Source organism: Ostrea edulis, chromosome 1, assembly GCF_947568905.1.
Source record: "Ostrea edulis chromosome 1, xbOstEdul1.1, whole genome shotgun sequence".
Lineage (NCBI taxonomy): Eukaryota > Metazoa > Mollusca > Bivalvia > Ostreida > Ostreidae > Ostrea > Ostrea edulis.
In genome coordinates, this window is record NC_079164.1 from 98796623 (window position 1) to 98818210 (window position 21588).

At 36.0% G+C, this 21588-nt stretch overlaps 1 protein-coding gene across 1 annotated transcript; it reads left to right on the forward strand.

Moving 5' to 3' along the window:
* The first annotated feature begins 9223 nt into the window (after nucleotides 1-9223).
* LOC125671237 (uncharacterized) lies at nucleotides 9224-15025 on the forward strand. Its single transcript, XM_048906773.2, has 8 exons — nucleotides 9224-9487; nucleotides 10205-10417; nucleotides 10524-10815; nucleotides 11101-11682; nucleotides 11779-11856; nucleotides 12135-12218; nucleotides 12326-13651; nucleotides 13941-15025. The coding sequence occupies exons 1-8, from the start codon at nucleotides 9236-9238 to the stop codon at nucleotides 14606-14608; spliced, it is 3495 nt and encodes a 1164-aa protein (XP_048762730.2). The 5' UTR covers nucleotides 9224-9235; the 3' UTR covers nucleotides 14609-15025.
* Nucleotides 15026-21588: the final 6563 nt, after the last annotated feature.

The window sequence follows — 21588 nt, forward strand, 5'->3', positions numbered from 1 at the left end:
GCTGCGCTTAGATAGTATGGAAATGTACGTTTTCTATGAAAATGGACAAGTCTGAATCGATCCATCTCTATTTTAAAAATGGGTTTTATCAGGATTTACTTACAGTATTTAAACTTCGTCTGAACGCGTAGCAAATATATTTTTACTTATGTGAGTATATTTACTCATGTGCATTACAAAGTAAATTGTCGTCGTATGAATGGGGTATAACACATCCTTCCTCCCCCGGGCATTCCAATTATAGTAACCACTATCAAAGGGAATTAACTCCCACACAATGAATGAATGAAAGAATGAATGAACAAATGAATGAACGCAAGTCAATTTGTCAATAAAACAAATTAAACATCAATTATGATAATGAATAAATTACAGTCTGTGACAAATACAAATACCGAATTAGAGCACGGTACTCAACTTTAGATAAAAAGCATGCCTTTGCATCACTAACCATGTTTGATATTCAATATCTTATAAAAGAATGACTCGATATGCGTGTAATTTTGTACCCAAGAATAAACCATGTATTAAAACAAGGCATGAAAATCATGACCGTCTCGGGCAACCGGAAATGGGATAGGCTGGTTACTTATTGACTCGCCCTCGTATGTTAACCTGGTCAAGATACACTAGCAGGTGTGACCGGTCGACAGAGGACGCTGACCCCTTCTAGTCTCCTCTAGTGTGCCCAGGGGTCCGTGTTTGCTCAACTCTTACTTTTGTATTCCTTATAGGAGTTGTGAGATTGATCACTGTTCGTTATTTTATTTCATAGAACTGTCTTGTCATATTGTAGATTCCTTATTTTACGCGATTACTTATTATCGAAATGACTCATGGACGTCAAATTGCGAGAAAATACATTCTCGAGTGCTCTGTTGATCAAGTGTTTTTGCATGTATTACAGCGATATAAAAATAAAGGCGAAAAAAAAAATCGCGAGTGATGTTTCTCGCGAAATTACGCGATGATAAATTCCTCGCGAATATTTAGGAATTTTGGTTCCTATGTCGAATTCATTATTGGTGTACTTTGTTTCAAAAAGGAACAAGAGCGGACCAACCACGCCTCAACAACAAAGGCTATTCCTACACAACCAGCAGCAGGTCCCAGAATAAAATCTTAGGAAATAGTATACTGTGGCTAACGCTAGCATTACTTTTCCATGTAAACATCATTTTGAATTACATAAGGCTGCATGTTTGTACTTTGATTTAATATGGATTTTCTTGATGGGTGATTAAGTCTGTAAGCTGCTACAAGTCGATGTTACAGGGGTTTCAAAAGTGAACATTTAGCAAATGTTATGGTCGTTATAATGCTCTAATTTGCAAATACAAGCTATCACTGGATCGAATGCTGTGTGACATGTTCCATACCAATTGTTGGGCCTTTCTTTAATACCGATTTTGATTACAGATTACTCCGGGATGATTTCAGATTCTCCATCGTCAACTTCCCATACTCATGTAGCATTATTCCATTATCACCTGCATATGGTGTTTATATCTCTCAACTGATTCGATACGCAAGAGCTTGTTCTGCGTCTGATCAGTTGTTAAATCGAGGCACGCTACTAACAAACAAGTTCATGTTACAGGGTTTTCAACAGTCTCGTTTACAGTCAGCATTTCGCAAATTCTATGATCGTTATAATGATTAAGTTTTGGGGGATACCCCTCCTAGACATCAGATCCCACCTCTGGTGTGTCCAGGAGTCCATGTTTGTCAAGCTCGTAATTTCGTATTCCTTATAGGATTTATGAGATTGGTCACTGTTCGTTATCTTCACCTTTTCATTTTGTGTTGCGGATTCCTCCTAGTACATCATCATACATAGAAGGGACGGTTGGTCGCTTAGATATTGTTTAACGTTCCACTCGAAAATCTTTCCCTCATATGGAGACGTCACCCTAGCAGGTGAAGAACTGCAAAATTTAGGCTTATGCTCGGCGCTTATGGCCTTTGAGTAGGGAGGGATCTTTATAGTACCACACCTGCTGTGACACGGGGCCTTGGTTTTTACGGTCTCAATCGCCTATTACGACAAGCAAGGGATGGGTGTTGCTTTTTTCTGTAGCGCTTCTATACATCACTGATTAAAGATTCTGCAGCCAGTCCAACAAAGTCCTCCTGATGGTTGTTGGGTCTGCAAAATGTCACAAGGATCTTGTCAGATGTCACTCTAGCAGGAAATTGTTTGTCAACCTACAGCCAGTGTGTTCTGTTGTTATAGTTTGTCCTCGTAGCTTACATCATCAAGAAAATTAAAAAAAACTTTACCATTTTCAGGAAATTTCACATGAACTGAACCGAACATACACTTGCGTGGTTGCCATACTAGACCAATATGTGTTTGAAATGAATATTAAGTACACGAAAACGACAATACATTAATTGTAATGAATCTTTATCATTAAATTCAAAGATTATTGACACAAAATGTCTAGTTAAAATGTGTGATGTCTAGCTGAATATGAAATGATGAATATGGAAAAATTATTGCATTCATTGTATCTTATTTAAAGGTCCTCTCGAGAATCTTTCACTCATATGGAGACGTCACCATTGCTGGCGAAAGACTGCAAATCTGTGTTTACGGCCTTTGACCAGGGGGATATTTAACGTGCCACACCTTCTGTGACACGGGGCCGCGGTTTTTGAGGTCTCATCAGAAGAACCGCTCCATTTAGTTGCCTTTTACAACACGCATTGGGTACTGAGGACCTATTTTAACCTGGATCCCCACTGGCTGGAAAAAGATCATTTTAATTCATTTTAAATGTTGAAATACAAATCACAAATAAATCATATTAACATTATCAATGTTTTTAAAATATAGCATGCATTTACTCAATTTTGGTACAGGTACCAGGTAAAAACGGACTAGATCTATACCCATGTAATCACTCAGGTGTAAACATTTTGGCAAGGTGACAACAAACAATTCTTTATATTTCCTCTATCTTCATCATGTTGGATACGAGTCTTCTGTGAGAAAAAGACACAGCAAATAGAACATGCTGGCGGTGTGTTGATCCTCATACACAACGACATTATCAGAATTGATATCAATGGTAGGTATTTGTATGTTTCCGTTTTATGATCTATGATATAGCAAAAATGTAGGCAACTTTCTTTATAAAGGCTTATGTGTAGTTGAACTCAGAAATCGTTCGTAAATATATGATTTTTTTTGGGGGGGGGGTGTTTTTATTATTTTGATTTTCATACATTATTTTGTTTCTTGTTTGATGTCCCATTCGAGAATCTGTGTTGTAGGGTCGTCATCAGTTTTCTTTCTTTAATTTTTTTCCCCCGTCGATACTCGAGTCAAGTTTTTATTGATTTAAATGAAACGTCTCTCAAAAAGGACCTTGTATATCGATTCTATATACGTCTTTGTTGAATCAATACTTTATTTTAAATTTCAACAGTCAGGATTTTAAATATCCTGGCCTCCATTCTCCGGATATACTCCATTCTGGTAATGTTTTTAAAGGACAAGTGACACAAAACCATTTCGTTCTCCAAATATTTTTTTGATAAACTTAAATTAATTCATTAAAACCTTTCTGTTTAACAGGCATCAGATAAGTATCTGAAGCAGATTTTGTTCAAAAACTTATACGTCAGAAGAAAAAATCTCTTGCTGTGGCCTTCAATTCGACATTTAGATATATCGACGACGTTTTGTCTATTAACAATAATATCTTTCATTCATATGTCGATTCGATATATCCCTGTGAACTCAAAATAAAAGACACCACAGAGTCGTCCACTTCTGTTTCATACTTAGACATTTTATTGAAAGTAGACATTAAAGGCAAACTGACAACTCAACTGTATGACACACAGGATGATTTCAGCTTCTCAATCGTCAACTTCCCATATTTATGTAGTAATATTCCATTATCACCTGCATATGGTGTTTATATATCTCAAACGATTCGATATGCAAGAGCTTGTTCTGCGTATGGCCAGTTTTTAAATCAAGGTAAGCTACTGACAAACAAGTTGATGGTACAGGGGTTTCAACAGTCTCGATTGAAGTAAGCATTTCGTAACTTTTATGGCCGTTATAACGATCTAGTTCGTCAATACAATCAATCATTGGGTCAAATGCTGTCTGTCACGTTTCATACCAATTGTTTGGCCGTTCTCGGCACAATGATTTTGACTACGGATAACTCCGTTTACCTGATCAGGATGTAGGGCTCACGGCGGGTGTGACCGGTCGACAGGGGATGCTTATTCTTCCTAGGCACCTGATCCCACCTCTGGTGTGTCCAGGGGTCCGTGTTTGCCCAACTATCTATTTTGTATTGCTTATAGGAGTTATGAGATTGATCACTGTTCGTTATCTTCACCTTTCATAAGAAAGAGGTTTGCCGATCTCTAATGAGATAAGAAACTGCATTCCTGCTATATGTCATACTTGTCTAAAGAAGACTATAATAAACAAACCGATGTATGAGGATTTTACAAACAATATTTGCATATAGAAACAGTTGGTATCATACTGCCTTCAATTTGTTGTATTCAATAAAAGGAATACATCAACCACAACATATTTGACATACAGACAGCAGTTTATAAAGAAAACGTTCAGAAATTATATAATATTTTACCTCAGATGGATGTTCTGTAGTTCCTAATCTGTAATTACATGTTTCCTCCTCATCAGATTCTTTTTCAAACTCTAATTCTTCATAGTCACTCAGACTAAAATCCGGTTCTTCATTTCTGTTGATAATAGGATGGCCTTCATCATCATCGCTGTAAAAAATCTTTATTTTCTTGAATCTCTTCATTTTTTTTCAAATCCCAAGCTTTCCTCGAATTCTTTATTTTTCTAAAATTGTACACTTCCTTTGAATTTAAGATTTTGTTGACACGAGAGACTGACGTCACACTGGACTTGAGAGTCAGTAGTATGAAAGTTGATGAAAGACTTTCCAGTTTGTATTCTCCTTGTTCGGGTTTTGACTTTTAAACTTATGTCGGGAATGAATACTTGTACAGTTTTATATTCAGTGTTATTTTCTGTATGAGAGGAGTTCGTTACAGGACATGAAAAGTAGGTCATAAAATGTTCAAATTGTCAGATTCTATTAAAGCATCATCTTCATCAGCATTATTTTCTTCTCCTTTTATTACTTCTTCTAACACCTGACAATTTTTATTAAATTATAAAAATTAAATAATAAATGTTGATTTAAATGTTTTAACATGCATTTTAGAAAATCTTGAAATCTGTTGTTCTTATATCAAAATCATATTTTATATAATTACCTCTAACTTTCGGGTTTTTTTTTTTATTAGTACTTGTACTTTCACTGTTGGTTGTCCATGGTACATGCGGCACAGTGTCTTCCTTAAGCTGATCATGGGTATTTGGGTTTAGCTAATGTGGATGTCTTGAGTATTGACTTAGAGAAAAGTGCTTATCACAAATCTTACTATGCTTTGTCACAACAAAATCTTTCTTTTGAGAATAATGAATCCATATTTTTTTTAATGAATATTGTCTTTGGAAAACAAACAAAATGACACATTTTTATCTACCTTTGAAGAGATAGAATAATTAAAACCACACAGTACACCATTTCTTTGAACACTAATTATCTGTTCTGTAGAAACAGAAAGGGGTTTCTGAGGTTATTATAAATCATGTTTATTTCATGAGCTCTAAAACAAACAAACAAACACACACACACACACACACACACACACACACATGTACGTATGTATGTAGCTGTAGTCAAAATCTGTTTGCCAAGAACGACCTAACAATTGGTATGAAATACGTCAGACAGCATTTGAACCAATGAGAGGTTGTATTGGCAAATTAGATTGTTTCAACGACAATAGAAATTGCGAAAATTTGACTTTAAACGAGACTATTGAAACTCCTGTAACATAAACGTGTGTGTCAGTAGCCTGCCTCGATTTAAAAACTGATCATAGGCAGAAAAAGCTCTTACGTATAGATTCAGTTGAGAGATATAAACACCATATGCAGGTCATAATGGAATATTTCGACATAAATATGGGAAGTTAACGATGAAGAAGCTGAAATCATCCCGTTTATCATAAGAGTGAGGTGTAAGTTTGCCGTTAATATTAATTTCCAATAAAATATCTTAGTATGAAGCAGATGTGGATGACTTTGTGGTGACCTTTATTTCAAGTTCACAGGAATATATCGAATCTACATACATGTATTTATGAAAATTATTATTGTTGATAGATAATACGTCATCGATATATTTAAATGTAGAATTGAATAATAATAATAATAAATTTATTTTGTAAAGCGTAAAATACATATTTCTCTAAACGCTATTTAAATAACAATAGAATAAACAAAATAAGTTGCATAATAACAAATGACTAGTAGGTGAAGATAAGGAGTCCGTTATGATTGCACAACAGAGTAATCTTGACTTAGATTTCATCTGCACAGACAAGTTGTAATGAATTGTTGACAGATGAGTCTTTAGTTTAGATTTAAAGATACAGAGACTAGCAGCAGTTCTGATATCATATGGTAAAGCATTCCACAGTTTAGGGCCAGTCACACTAAAAGCTCGAGTTTGAATCACAGATGAGGTGATAAATGGCACTTGTAGTTGGCTCTGATCAATGGACCACAGAGTTCTGGAGGGAGAATAGGGTGTTATGAGTTCCTACAGATAGGATGGAGCCATGGTGTTGCCTGTTTTGTACACTAACACCAATGTCTTGAAGATGACTCTTTGCTAACCTGGCAGCCAATGGAGGGAGCGTAGTACTGGTGTAATGCTGTCATATTTGCGGGTGCCTGCGATGATTCTGGCTGCAGCGTTTTGGATAGATTGGAGCCGCTGCTTTGATGGTAAGCCGTAGTAGAGAGAGTTGCAGTAGTCCAGCTTTGTTGTTATGAAGGCACGGACATCAGATACCAGCAATTCCCTGTCAAGATATCTCCTCAACTGGTTCAGGTTCTTAAGGTGGATGAAGGCACCTCTGCACACTGATGATATATGTGCCTCCATGGTCGTGTGACAGTCAATGGCTACACCAACGCCCTTGACCTTAGCAACAGGAGTGATAGAGTCGTCTCCTACTTGCAGTGATGGTATGTGCAGCTTATAGGCTATTTGTTTGGAGGATATCACTAGTACCTCAGTCTTGTCTGTGTTGATCTTGAGGTGATGCTGAGCCATCCAGGTTTGAACTGACCTCAAGCAAGACTCCATCTGACTGACTACAAGGGCGGTCTGTTGGACTTTAAAGCTGATATCGGTATACAGTTCATTATCGTCAGTATACATGTGGTACAAGACATTGAAGGCCACGGGAAGATATTTTTTCTTTTCATGTAGAAGTTTTTTTTAATACATTCTGCTTCAAAAGAATATAAGAACAGGTCAGCTAACAAAGGAGCACAATTCGTGCCCATGGGAATTCCAACAGACTGTTGGAACACAGGCATCAGAAGTATGGATTTTACTACCCCCCCCCCTTTTATGATAACTTTTTGTGGCAATAATCTCTCTGAAATGTGTGAATTCCCAGTCTATCTCATCAATCTTTTGATTTATGTAATCGTTTCACACTTTTTGTAAGCTTTAGAGATTGTCCTTTTACCGGTATAATAAATTACACAAGGTATGAAACAAAAATTTGTAAACAAACAGGGGGTCCCGGTTTTGGGGCACATTTTCCAAGTAATTTTAGCGTTACCTAAGGAATTTTGGCAAGCGGCAGGTCAGGGAGATGTCATACTACAAGTCTCTTCAACTCAAAACCCACCTCATCTCTTTTATTTGACACAATCTTGCGTGCATTGATCGGACAGGGCATCATCTTTTCCACTGGCAGCCAAAACGGAGGTCATAGAGTACGAATTTATAACATGTAAGATGAAGATAACGAACAGTGATCAATCTCATAACTCCTACAAGCAATACAAAATAGATAGTTGGGCAAACACGGACCCCTGGACACACCAGAGGTGGGATCAGATGCCTAGGAGGAGTAAGCATCCCCTGTTGACCGGTCACACCCGCCGTGAGCCCCATATCCTGATTAGGTAAACGGAGTTATCCGCAGTCAAAATCAGTGTGCCAAGAACGGCTTAACAATCGGTATGAAACACGTCAGACAGCATTTGACCCAATGCGAGGATGTATTGACGAACTAGATCGTTATAACGATCATAGAATTTGCGAAATGCTGAATTCAATCGAGACTGTTCAAACCCCATTACCATCAACTTGTTCGTCAGTAGCTTACCTCGATTTAAAAACTGACTATACGCAGAACAAGCTCTTGCATATCGAATCAGTTGAGATATATAAACACCATATGCAGGTGATAATGGAATATTGCTACATAAATGTGGGAAGTTGACGATGGAGAAGCTGAAATCATCCCGTTTGTCATACAGTTGAGTTGTCAGTTTGTCGTTAATGTCTACTTTCACTAAAATATCTAAGTATGAAGCAGAAGTGGACGACTCTGTGGTGTCTTTTATTTCGAGCTCACAGGGATATATCAAATCGACATATGAATGAAAGCTATCATTTGTTAATAGACAAAACGTCATCGATATATCTAAAAGTCGAATTGAAGGTCACAGCGAGAGATTTTTTCTTCTCACGTAGAAGTTTTTGAATAAATTCTGCTTCATATGAATATAAAAACAGGTCAGCTAACAAAGGTTTGATTGGTCCGCAAATAATCCTGAGACCATTCGGATGATTCCGAGTCTAAGCAATGTCTTTGCGAACCAATCACACGTCACGTACAACAAATTCGTGTAAAAGTGTGAAACGATTACATGAATCGAAAGAGGGATGAGATAGACCGGGAATTCACACATTTCAGAGAAATTATTGCTACCAAAAACAATTATCAAAAGGGGGGGGGGGGGTAGTAATATCCACATTTCAGGTGTCTGTGTGTTGGAAGACCTGATTACCAAAGACTGCGAAAAATTGTCAATGAGGAACTCTAGCATATTTTTTATTTCAACTTCAGAATACTTGTGCGTGGAATCAGAGTGGTGTTTAACAAAGTAATTTTTGGATGACTGATCACTAGATATGAATATTTCCGTTTTCCATTTTTGTTAAAGAAACAACTCTCTATGATATCAAAAAGTCTAGTCTTTAAGTTATCGTGAGAAATGGTCGTTTAAAAAATATATATCCTTCCCTGTTTCAGAATACGTAACTTTATTAATATGGCGGGAAATGCAGTCCACTACGTTGCAACGTTCAACATCCAGTCGGATCGATCCAATTTCGCTTTTTCATCTTTGCAAGATGACAGAATATTCACTACGTCCTGTCCCTCCACGCTGCTTCTGAATCCCGATACTAGTAAACATTCCTTTGGGTACCAGGCGGAGGAATTCGTTGCCGCTTCGTTGGATCACGGGGACGACATCACCAATCATTACTTCTTTCGAAACTTAAAATGCCTCCACACACTGGTAACTAAATCACGAAAATTAGATTTAGATTTTTATTCAATTTATCATTTTTATCTGAAAGAAACATTAACCATTTACTTACAATGGATGGTTGCTTGCATATACATGTATATATCTTTTACATCATTGTGGCGCTTATGCCATTATAACGCATTAAAAGCAGAAAACAGGTTGGGATATGAATATAATGATTACTCGTCTTCTCTTAGTATATATATCTAACGAAATAGAAAGATGTTGAGAGTACTTAACACCTTGTAGTTGTATTTGTCTGGGGATCAAGCTGACACTGCTCCTTTTGAATAAGAACTTTATGCTTATCGAGATATACAAATAAGTTGATGTTACAATGGTTTCAAAAGTTTCGTTTAAAGTCAGCATTTCGTAAATTCTATGGTCGGTTATAACAATCTAGTTTGCCAATACACCCTATCTTTGGGTCAAATGCTATTTGACGTATTTCATACCGATTGTTAGGCCGTTCTTGGCATACAGATTTTGACTACGGATACGTCCGTATACCTGATCAAGATATAGGGATCACAGCGGATGTGACCGGTCGACAGGGGATGCTTACTCCTCCTAGGTACCTGATCCCATCTCTGGTAAATTCAGGGTCCGTGTTTGCCCAACTCTCTAATTTGTAGTTCTTCTACGAGTTGCGAGATTAATCACTGTTCTTTATTTTCACTTTTCATGCTCTATATTTTGTTATAGGAACGAAAAGTAGCAGATGAAGATGGAAATCTAATCCATACAAAAACAGTAATGTCGAGAATCATACAGCATTTTCTACAAGAAATGAATGGCTACAGAATGTTTTCAATGGCCAATCATGATGATTTATGCAGTGACGTATTTCTAGTTTTCATTCTGTCTGGAATAAACTTTTCTCGGATGGCTGAGCTTATTAGAGAATCAGCTGTAACGGTATGGATTCATAATAAGATAAATTTAATTTAGAAATTAACACAAATTTCCATTTCAGGGACAAAATAACAACAGCAAAACCTATCCCCGATAAACTTTTTTTCAGCTTGGTATCCACAGTAGCATGGTGGAATTCATTCCTGACGCCATTGCAACAGTGGAATTTTGTGAGGACGTAGATAGAAGACAAGTAAATGGTGATTGGTCTACCTATCCACCTTCAGTCAAAAATGATCCACCTTGTAATTACAAAGAAAAGGATGATTGGTCTACCGATCCACCCTCTGTCAAAACTGACTCTCGTTACAAAGGAAATGATCCTTCACATTTCAAAAAAGCCAAATATAATTTCCAAACTGGACCAGGGAAACAAAAGATGGTTGTTTTGAGAATAGGAGGTAACTTTTTGCTGTTAAAGATGCTAAATAAAGGACGCGAGGTGGAGAAAAAATGTATTATAACAAATGATGCTGATTTGCAATCATAAATATAATTGAATAGAATGCACACATAATATACATACATAATTAAACATTTACATGAAAACATCATATGCCTGATATAGCTTAAAGCTGCAGAACATCAAACGAATTGTAAATTTTCAATAATTTTAAGCGAAACTTTCTTCCGTTAATGCATGAAAAAAGAGAAGAGTTTTCTAACATTTCATTTTTTTTAAATAGCGGACTATTCTGAGATTTCCATAGTTCACAACAGATGCATTGAAGCAATGAAAAGAAAATCCCATGAAAGGGTGTTTGATGCCCTCTTGAAATATCTGACAGAGGCACTGGGCATAGACGACATATCGAAGCTGCAGAAAGAAAATTATTCCGCGTTTCTAGAAATGTGTCTCCTATTTGAACGTTCTCGCATACAAGCCAATTCAAACAAACCTCTCAATATGAAAATTGAATTACCTTCAATATTCTTTGCAACCAATGAAATTCGGACAGGAGACGACGTTCCACAAAATCGATCATTGTCATTGACAACAGAAGTGATTGAGGACATATACAAATCTACCTTTCAAAGCGCTGTCTCTCTGTTTTTATCAATTGCCAAACTTGTATCAGAAAATGACAAAATTGTAATAGCAGGGGAGTTTGCGGATGCTTTAGTTGTAGACAAACTTAACGAAACCTTTAGAGAAAAATGTGACTGTGAAGTGGTTCCGATTGGAAATCCGTCAGTGGTTGCATTATATGGCGCGTTGCTTCTTGGTAAAAAATGCTTGAAAGCAGGATGTTATCTAGAGGAAGAAGGTGAGTACATTGTAGATTTGGAGCTTTCTGTAAAGGCACACATATTCAAAGTTTCATATTTATACATGTACATGTATTACTTGTTTTCTCGCATAGTAACGGAAATATTTACATACACTGTCACCGATTCCAGAGGTGAAAATGATGTCAGGAATTCACAAAGCGGATTGAGTGGTAAAAACTTTCGTATTTAAAAAATGTAAAACTTTCGCAACTAAACTCATCCTATCCGAAAATTGTCCCCCTTTGTTTGTCTAACGTTCAGTCATAGTTGATTTTTAAATCAGTCTCTCAAAACAATTGTTAAAAGTACACTTCTTTTGGGGACATTTCATTTTGTTTGACATATTTGAGACACGGTAAAATATATATATTACATCTGGATGAATTGTACCGAATTTATTTGATTTGTGGTGTTTGATCATACATTGTTATACACAATCCTTTTGCAGAAGTCAAACATGAATCATTCACCTCCCTATTGCTTGACAGACATTTTGGAAAAGCCAAAGGGAAAATACTGACATTTTCCACAGGTACCTGTATTTTTGTATATTAGATAATCTTAAGGTGGTAACTTTATCTAGTAAAACTGATACTTATAGGAATATTATGATATATTTAAATTCAAAATCTATTTTAGATGGAACACTTTTGGGTGTAAAGAAGGATGTACAATGTGTTGGCGCCAACTGGCAATCACGTCACAGAGATTATACACTAGAGTCTCTGGATCTCGCAATTGAACACAGTTTCTTAGACTGTTCAACACACATAAAATTTCAGTTCGTCTTTCCTGACAGAACGCTCCCCAACATTTCTAAAATATGTGCGTATGATTCTGAACTGTCATTGGTGTCATCTAAAGTTAAAGAATTTCGGTCAGAGATCAGTTTTGAAATTTGCCAAATGTGGATGCTTGAAAAATGTGACAACACAATCGAAGAAATTGTTAAATTTGCTATTTCATCTTCTAGTGAATCAGTGAAAAGATTCGCAGTCAAATTGTTAATTGCTAGAAAGTTTGAACATGAGTCTGTGACAAAGAGCATTTTCAACACGAAAGACAGCATTATGATTCAGTGCATACTTTGGTTATGTGCTGCAAGTCTTTACAGGAAATATGAATCTTCTAATTCAGTCGAAGAAATTTGGCCCGGGTACTATTGCAATGAAGGTGAAAACCCTTACTGTATAGTTTTTGTACATTCGGATAACATTAAAGAACGTCCTGGAAAGTTTTGGGGAGTTTCTATACATTGCAGACATGAAAATAACGTGAGTTTGGAAGCCCAAGAAGTCATGATGTACGAACAAAAACTTTTGTCAACAATGCGAACTGTAAGAGACTTCCATGAAGATTATGGAGTGAATGGATTATTTAACAGTCATTCCAATTTAGTCATGATCTCTCATTCTAAAATAAAATCATCAGGGTATTCTGACAAATCCCTTAAAGTGATTTTGGAACCTTGTATAGTTTTTTACTGCAGAATTAAGGGAGTTGTTCCAATAAAGGAGCAACACTTTCCAACAACCCTCAACAGTTACAAAGTGGATGTCAGAGAAGCCTTCTGTATTCGAACAGCAGATAAAAGATCGTTACGAATGGGAGATTCAATTCGGTCAAGAAATTTAGAATCGTATGGGACTATTGGCGGATTCGTTGATCTTCCTCAAGGCGGAATTGGTGCAATTACGTGTGCACACGTCGTATGTCCGGAGTCCATCCTGTCAAAAGCGACACAGGAGCAGACTACTGAATGTATTGCGGATTATTTGGAAGAGCACAATATAGAAATAACGTGTCCTCCACAGACGAAAACGTTAGGTACTGTAGAGAAGATGGCATTTTATGTGAATAAAGATGGCAACACCAGTGTGGATGCAGCATTGATTAAGCTCAGCAGTCGACATCCATTAGATGGCAGATTTCGAGAATATACCGAAGAGGAATTAATACGAACTGGTGAGCATTATCAAACGTTTACAGAATATATCTGATGCATAGTTCTGCTGGATAACTCCATTTACCTGATCAGGATATAGGGCTCACGGCGGGTGTGACCGGTCGACAGGGGATGTTTACTGATCCCACCTCTGGTATATCCAGGGGTCCATGTTTTCCAAACTCTCTATTTTGTATTGATTATAGGTGTTATGAGATTCATTATTGTTCGTTATCTTTACCTTTCATGGTCTGTTTCCATTAGTACAATGTTGTTTTTAAAATTTAATCAATACCTTCTATATTTTAGGATACAATCTGAACGCCCAGCCTACGTTTAACACTGGAGAAACCATCACAGTTTCACCCGAAAATTGTCGCTATACATTGATCAAATTCGGTGCAGTGTCTGGAATTACTAAAGGATTGTTTCAGTTGAGTAGATCCCACGCCAAATTCACCACAAAATTAGTAACAAAAGAACATTCTTGTCTTCGTTTCACTATGCACAATCAGTACGAAGTTCAACCAGTGTTGGACGATTCTAGAGATCTAACTGAACAGCATTTCGCCACCAGTGGTGATTCGGGTTCCCTTGTTTTTATGCAAATGCCCGATACAAACGCATTGAAATGCTGCGGAATGGTTGTAGCAACAACTTCATACGGAAGTTGTTTGATGACCCCAATAGAAAATGTTCTTGTTGACCTTGGATTATCTGCACGAAATTTGAAAAGGTTTCATCTTCCTGACGAAAGCCCATCAGGATCACAGGACTCAGATCTAAGCCCCACGGATCGAATTTTATTGTCGATAAAGGAAAAGGTTGACGTGATACCCAGCCTTAAAGAGAATGTGGACGCTATACCTAGGTTGACAAATCGCGTCGAAAGAATGGATGTTGATCTTCAAGACACGAGGGACAGAGTAGGGAAGATAGAAAGACGTAGCGTGGGATACACTTGTGATATCCTTTAATAGAGGGATTTACATCGGTATCAATATGTCACATTTTACATTATATATATTTCAAACGTCAGTCAACCCACTTGTAATTTTGTTATTTTCCTTGTTATCCTTTTCAAACATTTTTTACGAATAAGATGTCTGATACATATAACAAAGCGCATGGATGTAGGAACAGTCACAAAACGTGCAGAATTCCATCGCTCCAAACTGAATCTGCAACATCCGCCAAATGTGTCATCCCCTCATAATCTCCGCCAAACAGGTCATCCCTTTACAACATGACAACATTGCCTGGCTAGCCATGTTTACACTATGTATCCCTCATTCCTTAGTAGTGACCCCAGAGGCTAAAAATCCTTTTTAGCAATTCGATATAATAATATATTGAATAAAATTTTGTTTAAATTAAAAAAAAACACCTAAAAGCGTCCTGTTGTGACTTATTCTGTTGACTTTTCAAAACCGACAAGAACACGGATCTCCGTGCATCTGTAAACACAGAATTTTTTCTTTGACATTGACATTTTGTATTTGGTCTTTTAAAACAGAATGTCCAATGAAATATGAATATGATATATTCAAACAATACCGGCTGACACGTCGGTCAGTATAAAAAGGTGTCTCTCTGTGGAGTCTATAAGGGGCGTAGGCTACAACAGATCGGTTGGTGTCCCTCGGATTATCCTTCGAGATATCAAAGATTTGTCTTATGTACAATCGTCAAATTGTCCGTTTTTGGCAGAAATGTGAAGCAGGAGTGGGCGACTCTGTGTTGTATTTTATTTCGACTTCATAGGGATATATCGAATCGATATATGAATGAAAGTTATTATTGTTAATAGATAAAACTTCGCCGATATATCTATATGTTGAATTACAGGCCATAGTAAGAGAGTTTTTTAATAAATTCTGCTTCTAATGAATATAAAAACAGGTCAGCTAACAAAGGAGCACAATTCGTGTCCATGGGAATTCCAACAAACTGTTGGAAGACCTACTCACCAAGGACCACAAAGACATTGTCAATGAGGAACTTTAGCATATTTTTTTTTATTTCAACTTCAGAGTAATTCTGCGTGGAATCAGAGTAGTGTTTAACAAAACAAATTTTTGGTTGACTGATCACTAGATATGAATATTTCCGTTTTCCATTTTTGTTGAAGAAGCAACTGTCTATGATGTCAAAAAGTCTAGTCTTTCATTTATCGTGAGGAATGGTCGTGTAAAGTGTTGAAAAGTCATACGTTTTGATGTTGTTGATTTGGGAAAAGTTTTGTAAATTCAAGTTTACTAAAAGTTCTTTAGAAGTTTTTAGAATCCACATTTGATTTACACCACTTCTGGCAGATGTAGTGGCACTGTAAGTTTGAAGTTTCTCCTTCACAGCTGTTAATATTTTCGTGAGGAGCAAAGATAGGGTCTTGGTAGAGCACTTACTGGATCCAGCAATGTATCTTTGTTTGTAAGGGTTTTTATGTAGTTTAGGAATTTAGTATATGTACGGTAACTCATATTCATTCGACCCATGGACTGGGATATTAAATGTGTCTAAACTAAATCATGGTGTTGAAGAATTGCATATTTTGAAAAGGAAGTTGGGGTATAAGTATGATTACCAAAAGTGAAATTAATGCCAAGTTCGTTTAGAATATAGTTGTAATAACGAGCCTTACAAACAAAGACAATGTTGTTACAAGCTTTGTCAGTTGGAACCAAAACATATTCCTCGTGTAACCTATCTAATTCTTTTATCACTTCTGGTTTACTAAACACAGAAGGATAGATGACACGTACTTTTGTTCTAATATGTCTAATGCGAGATTTTAATATTCCTCTTATACTTTTAATCCATTCTGACAATGTATCAAGTTCTTCTTTTTCATATTTAGCCCACCGTCTGGCATAATCTTGGACATAATAGAGGTGAAGTTCTATCGCCAATTGAAAGACTGATGTTCTCAAAATTGGTACCGTATAAGTTTTACATTTAGGACCTTTTAGAATAAGTGATTTGAGGTCCTCATTTTCATATCAACATCATCAGTAATGACATATCCAACTGGACTATAGTTGAAAGAAGACGAAGAACAAGAACACGTGGGTGGACTAAGTAAAAGATGGTCTATATCTATGTGGTAGAGCATCCTTACCCGTCTGGAATAATAAGATGTTTAATTTATATTATTACATGTGTTCAGTGTTTTTAATTTTACGATAAATAATATCAGCTTAATATGTGCGATAAATACACAAACAGGTTTCCATAGTTGGTATTGAACAACTTTTAATATTTGAGTATTTCCCTTATGGCCTGCTATAGTTTAGGTTGGTTACGGATTGTTTTTCATGATTCATCGGTTCGTTTCTTAATTATTGGTCACATGACAGTTCTTGGTCAGTGTAAGATTCAGTTTGAATTTAGAAATTGAATTGGGCAGTTGTGTCATACTTTAGTTGAAAACTTTGGACATTTGGACTTACAGACTACAATCTACTAATCAGGTCAGTTACTAATTATGTTAAGGATTTTATGCATAGAGTGAGTGAGAGTAAGAGTAGTATGATTATTTTATTTCTATTTATTTCATAATGATTGTATTGATTCAGAAATCTGAGCAATATATATGTTTGCATTAATTGATAGATATACACCAAATCTACACATTACTATAGATCCATCTGGATTCTAATACCACATATTTGGTAAGAGTGTGTTATTTATTGTTTAGGTGGTGTTTGATATGTTTGTCTTGCCATTATATGTTCTGGACAGGTTCTTAGTTTAAATGCAGAATATTAAGTAAATTTGATTAATTATGACTTTATATTAATGATGTGATCTGATGAAGAAAAGACAATTCTATTTATGTGATTTATGAAGCTTAATATGGAATTATTTCTTTGTCATGTCTGTCCGTGATTTTATGTCTTGTCATATGTAATGTGTGCATGTTTAATATTTGTTATTACTTGTTGTAGAATCTTTTGGATGATATTTATTGGATAACATTGGATGATCTGTGAATAATGTTATTCTAAGCGATTGTGATAAATAAACCTTGTGACCGGTATACTTTTGAGTTATCACCCGGTAACATCTATTTATTAAAACCTTCTATGTGAGAAGAAAAAATATCTTGCTGTGGCCTTCAATTCGACATTTAGATATATCGACGTTTTGTCTATTAACAATAATAACTTTCATTCATATGTCGATTCGATATATCCCTGTGAGCTCGAAATAAAAGACACCACAGACTTCTGCTTCATACTTGGATATTTTATTGAACGTAGACATTAACGGCAAACTGACAACTCAACTGTATGACAAACGGGATTACTTTAGCTTCTCCATCGTCAACTTCCCATATTTATGTAGCAATATTCCATTATCCCTGCATATGGTGTTTATATCTCAACTGATTCGATACACAAGAGTTTGTTCTGCGTATGGTAAGTTTTTAAATCGAGGCAAGCTACTGACAAACAAGTTGATGGTACAGGAGTTTCAACCGTCTCGTTTAAAGTCAGCATTTCGCAACTTCTATGGTCGTTATAACGATCTAGGTTGCCAATACAACATATCATTGGGTCAAATGCTGTCTGACGTGTTTCATACCGATTATTAGGCCGTTCTTTACAAACTGTTTTAACTAGTACTCAGTTTATCTGATCAACATATGAGGCTCTCGGAGGGTGTAACTAGTCAACAGGGGATGCTTAGTCCTCCTAGGCACCTGATCCCACCACTGGTATATTCAGGGTCCATGTTTGCCTTTCTCTTAATTTTGTATTCTCTATAGGATTTATGAGATTTGTCACTGTTCGTTATCTTTGTTATCTTAACCTTTTTATATACATAGTATTTTCATCTCTCTCAAACTTCTGAGTCGTTGAAATCGACGTAATATATTTTTTTATATGCAATATTATACCTGATCTCTAAAAAGATATATGATACTAATACGTACGCGAAACTATATATGCTTTCGATTTAAGTTTTATTTCATGTCCAAAAACTTTGCATACTATATCACAAATATCCTTCTGGAATGTCGTCATTTCCTCGCTTACCACCATCCTTCAGTTTAACTATTTATTTCGTTAAGTAGGTCTCTAAAACAGGTGTTGTCACAAATCCTACAAAGAAAACTTTCTACAGTGCCTATCAAAACAGAGCTCAACTATTCTGTGACTCCCTCCTCACTCTGTATCTACAAATGAATTTGCTTCCCTTTTAAGAGTGAAGGCAAGTTCAGACAACAGTAGCACCTGTATATGGTGTTTATATATCTTACCTGATTCGATATACAAGAGCTTGTTTTGCGTATGATCTGTTTTTAAATCGAGACTGTCTACTGACAAATAAGTTAATGCTACAGGGGTTTCAACAATCTTGTTTAAAGTCAACATTTCACAAATTCTATAATATGGTTGTTGAAACGATCTAACTTGCCAATACAATCTTATTTTCACTACGGATTACTCCGTTTGCCTGATCGGGATATAGGGCTCATGGCGGGTGTGACCGGTCGACATGGAATACATGCTTACTCCTCCTATGCACCTGATCCTGCTTCTGGTATATCAAGGGGTCCGCGTTTGTCCTGCTCTTAATTTTGTATTATTTGTGGGAGTTATTTGTTTTATATAAGGCGCTATATAAATTTTATTATTATAATTATTAGTAATGAGATTAATCAGTATTTGTTATCTTCACCTTTTCATTTTTGTTATCGGTCAGATGTTTTCTATGAACATTTTCTATGTAATCTATATTTGATTGTCTTGAGTACTCTTCCGTTTATCAAAAATATATATTTTTTTTAAAAATCCATTTTTCAGACTAATGAGAGTAATCGAATTTTGGGAAATGTGTTGAATTACTTTATAGAGTCATGTTCCTACTCCATTATAGAACCTTTGAATTTTTATAGTACAGGCAAGATCCAACAGGAACAGCTCATGTGCACATGTACACATGCGCAGCATAAAAAAACACCAGGTGGCGCATTACGAAAGCTTCACTTACACTGTCTCCAAATTCAACAAATTCTTGTATCGTTCTTTTACGCAAAAATGATGCAGTCAACCACGTGGAAACTGTAGATAATTTACTCACCATCATTTCACTAAACTTTATCTTCAATGAAAACGCACCAAAGTCCGTTATTAAGAAATGTAGACAAACCCACTTGTTGAGAAAGTGCAGAAAAATTACAGTTGAACACTTCACATTATATTACACAAGGTAAAGATAGATTTACCTGTGGGATAATAGTTCAAGATCTGAACAGACTCACACGCAACTAAACATAGCGTTCAAAACGTACATTTAAACGTCTCGAACTCCAAACAATATCATTTAGTGAGACCAAACAAGCACATTACCATGAACAACCTTCACGAGGTATTAACAGCAGGTTTTCACATAAAACATTCATCTTTCAGTCTCCCCTCGTTTACTTCCCAACTGTTATACATTTCTAACACAAATATCAGATTAACAAGAACATTTACATTATACATTGTATATCATATCGTCATCAGAATCTGAAATGACATACAAAGAGAGATAACTCTTATTCAAAATAGAAAAGCAATATATCGATAGATCTATAGATAGAGATATATCTTGGGGAATATGTAAGGGGAGGTGTAATGGTAACGTAAGACTTGTTAGTTTTTGCTCATTGCATCCTCAGACGAGCGATGCCTCATTAAAATTTCTTGGAGAATTCAATTAAAGTAAAATATAACAAGAGGTCCACAGGCCTTATCGGTCACCTGAGTACTAGTAAAAAAAATATCACTACTCCCAAGGGCTATGTAATCTAGAAAAAAATTCTAAATATCTAAGCTAAATTCTAATGTTCAGCAACAGTATAAAACAAGATGTGTTCTTTAAACTTCAATGCCTTCAAAAGTGTCTACACTGATGAAAGGCTTTAAATAATATAATAGGTGTATTAACATTAAAACATGACTAATTTGAACCCATCCTATAGTCAAAACCCTGGTTGTAAAATTCACTATTTCTTGTACATACCCCTTAGGGTGAGGGGTCAAGAAATTTATAATTTGCGGTCTCCTTCACCTACAGATGCAACATATTAAATTTGGTCAAGATATACCCAGTAGTTTCTGGGAAGAAGTTGTTGGCGGACGGACGACGCACGATGAACGACGAGGTGTCTAAACTTTGCTATGTACACGGTGTATAGGCATAACGGACACTTTCCGTTGAAATTCCAAAATAAAAATGAAGTCCTCGACAACTGAACTCCTGCCGAAAGTTAAGTTTCTTTTAACTCGCCTTCCACTCAATAAATACCCTACATTACAAAGATATTGTTTATCGCGATGCATTTGTGATTTTCGCCTAAAAAAATATAACATATGTAACGCGCCAAGGAAAAGAAAAGAAAAAAATGTGTATTTGATCAAACTCAATATGACCAAACAGTCAGAATTATCATAGATATGATACCTGGTGTAGTTAACCGTTTGAAGAAAGAGAGATTTCTAATAGATTTTGTACGTATAGATATAGATTGCTTAATAGAAAATCACATGTGTAAAACAAAACCATTTGTGCTAAACAGTGTAAACTGTTTAATTGTGTTCAGAATTAACTGTAAATTGAAAAATATGCTTTAAACGAACTTTTACTAGAATAGTTAACAGATGTAAACAAAAACATAGCACGAGCCTTGTTTACATAACAAAGAATTGTGAGCTCTGTATCTCCCATATACCTTGACAACTGGCGTTCAAAGTTTTGCTGACCATTAGAAATACCTTACTTAAGCATTCTAAATATTAAAAATCAATATATGTACCCAGGGGTGCATGAGCCGAGTTGCATGGGATACATTGTAAAGTCAGGAATGATGTGGCATATTTATAATTGTGAAGAACTAATTTCAGTTTTAAACTTTTCGAGCTACTGTCCAGAAACCATATTTGTCTGAAGTTTTCAATCTATT

Excerpts from the sequence above, each read along its gene's own strand:
- LOC125671237 (XM_048906773.2), top strand. The coding sequence starts at position 9,236 with ATGGCGGGAAATGCAGTCCACTACGTTGCAACGTTCAACATCCAGTCG. Across the intron at positions 10,816-11,100 it reads GGTTGTTTTGAGAATAGGAG|CGGACTATTCTGAGATTTCC; the intron begins GTAACTTTTTGC and ends TTTTTTAAATAG. Across the intron at positions 11,857-12,134 it reads TTCACAAAGCGGATTGAGTG|AAGTCAAACATGAATCATTC; the intron begins GTAAAAACTTTC and ends ATCCTTTTGCAG.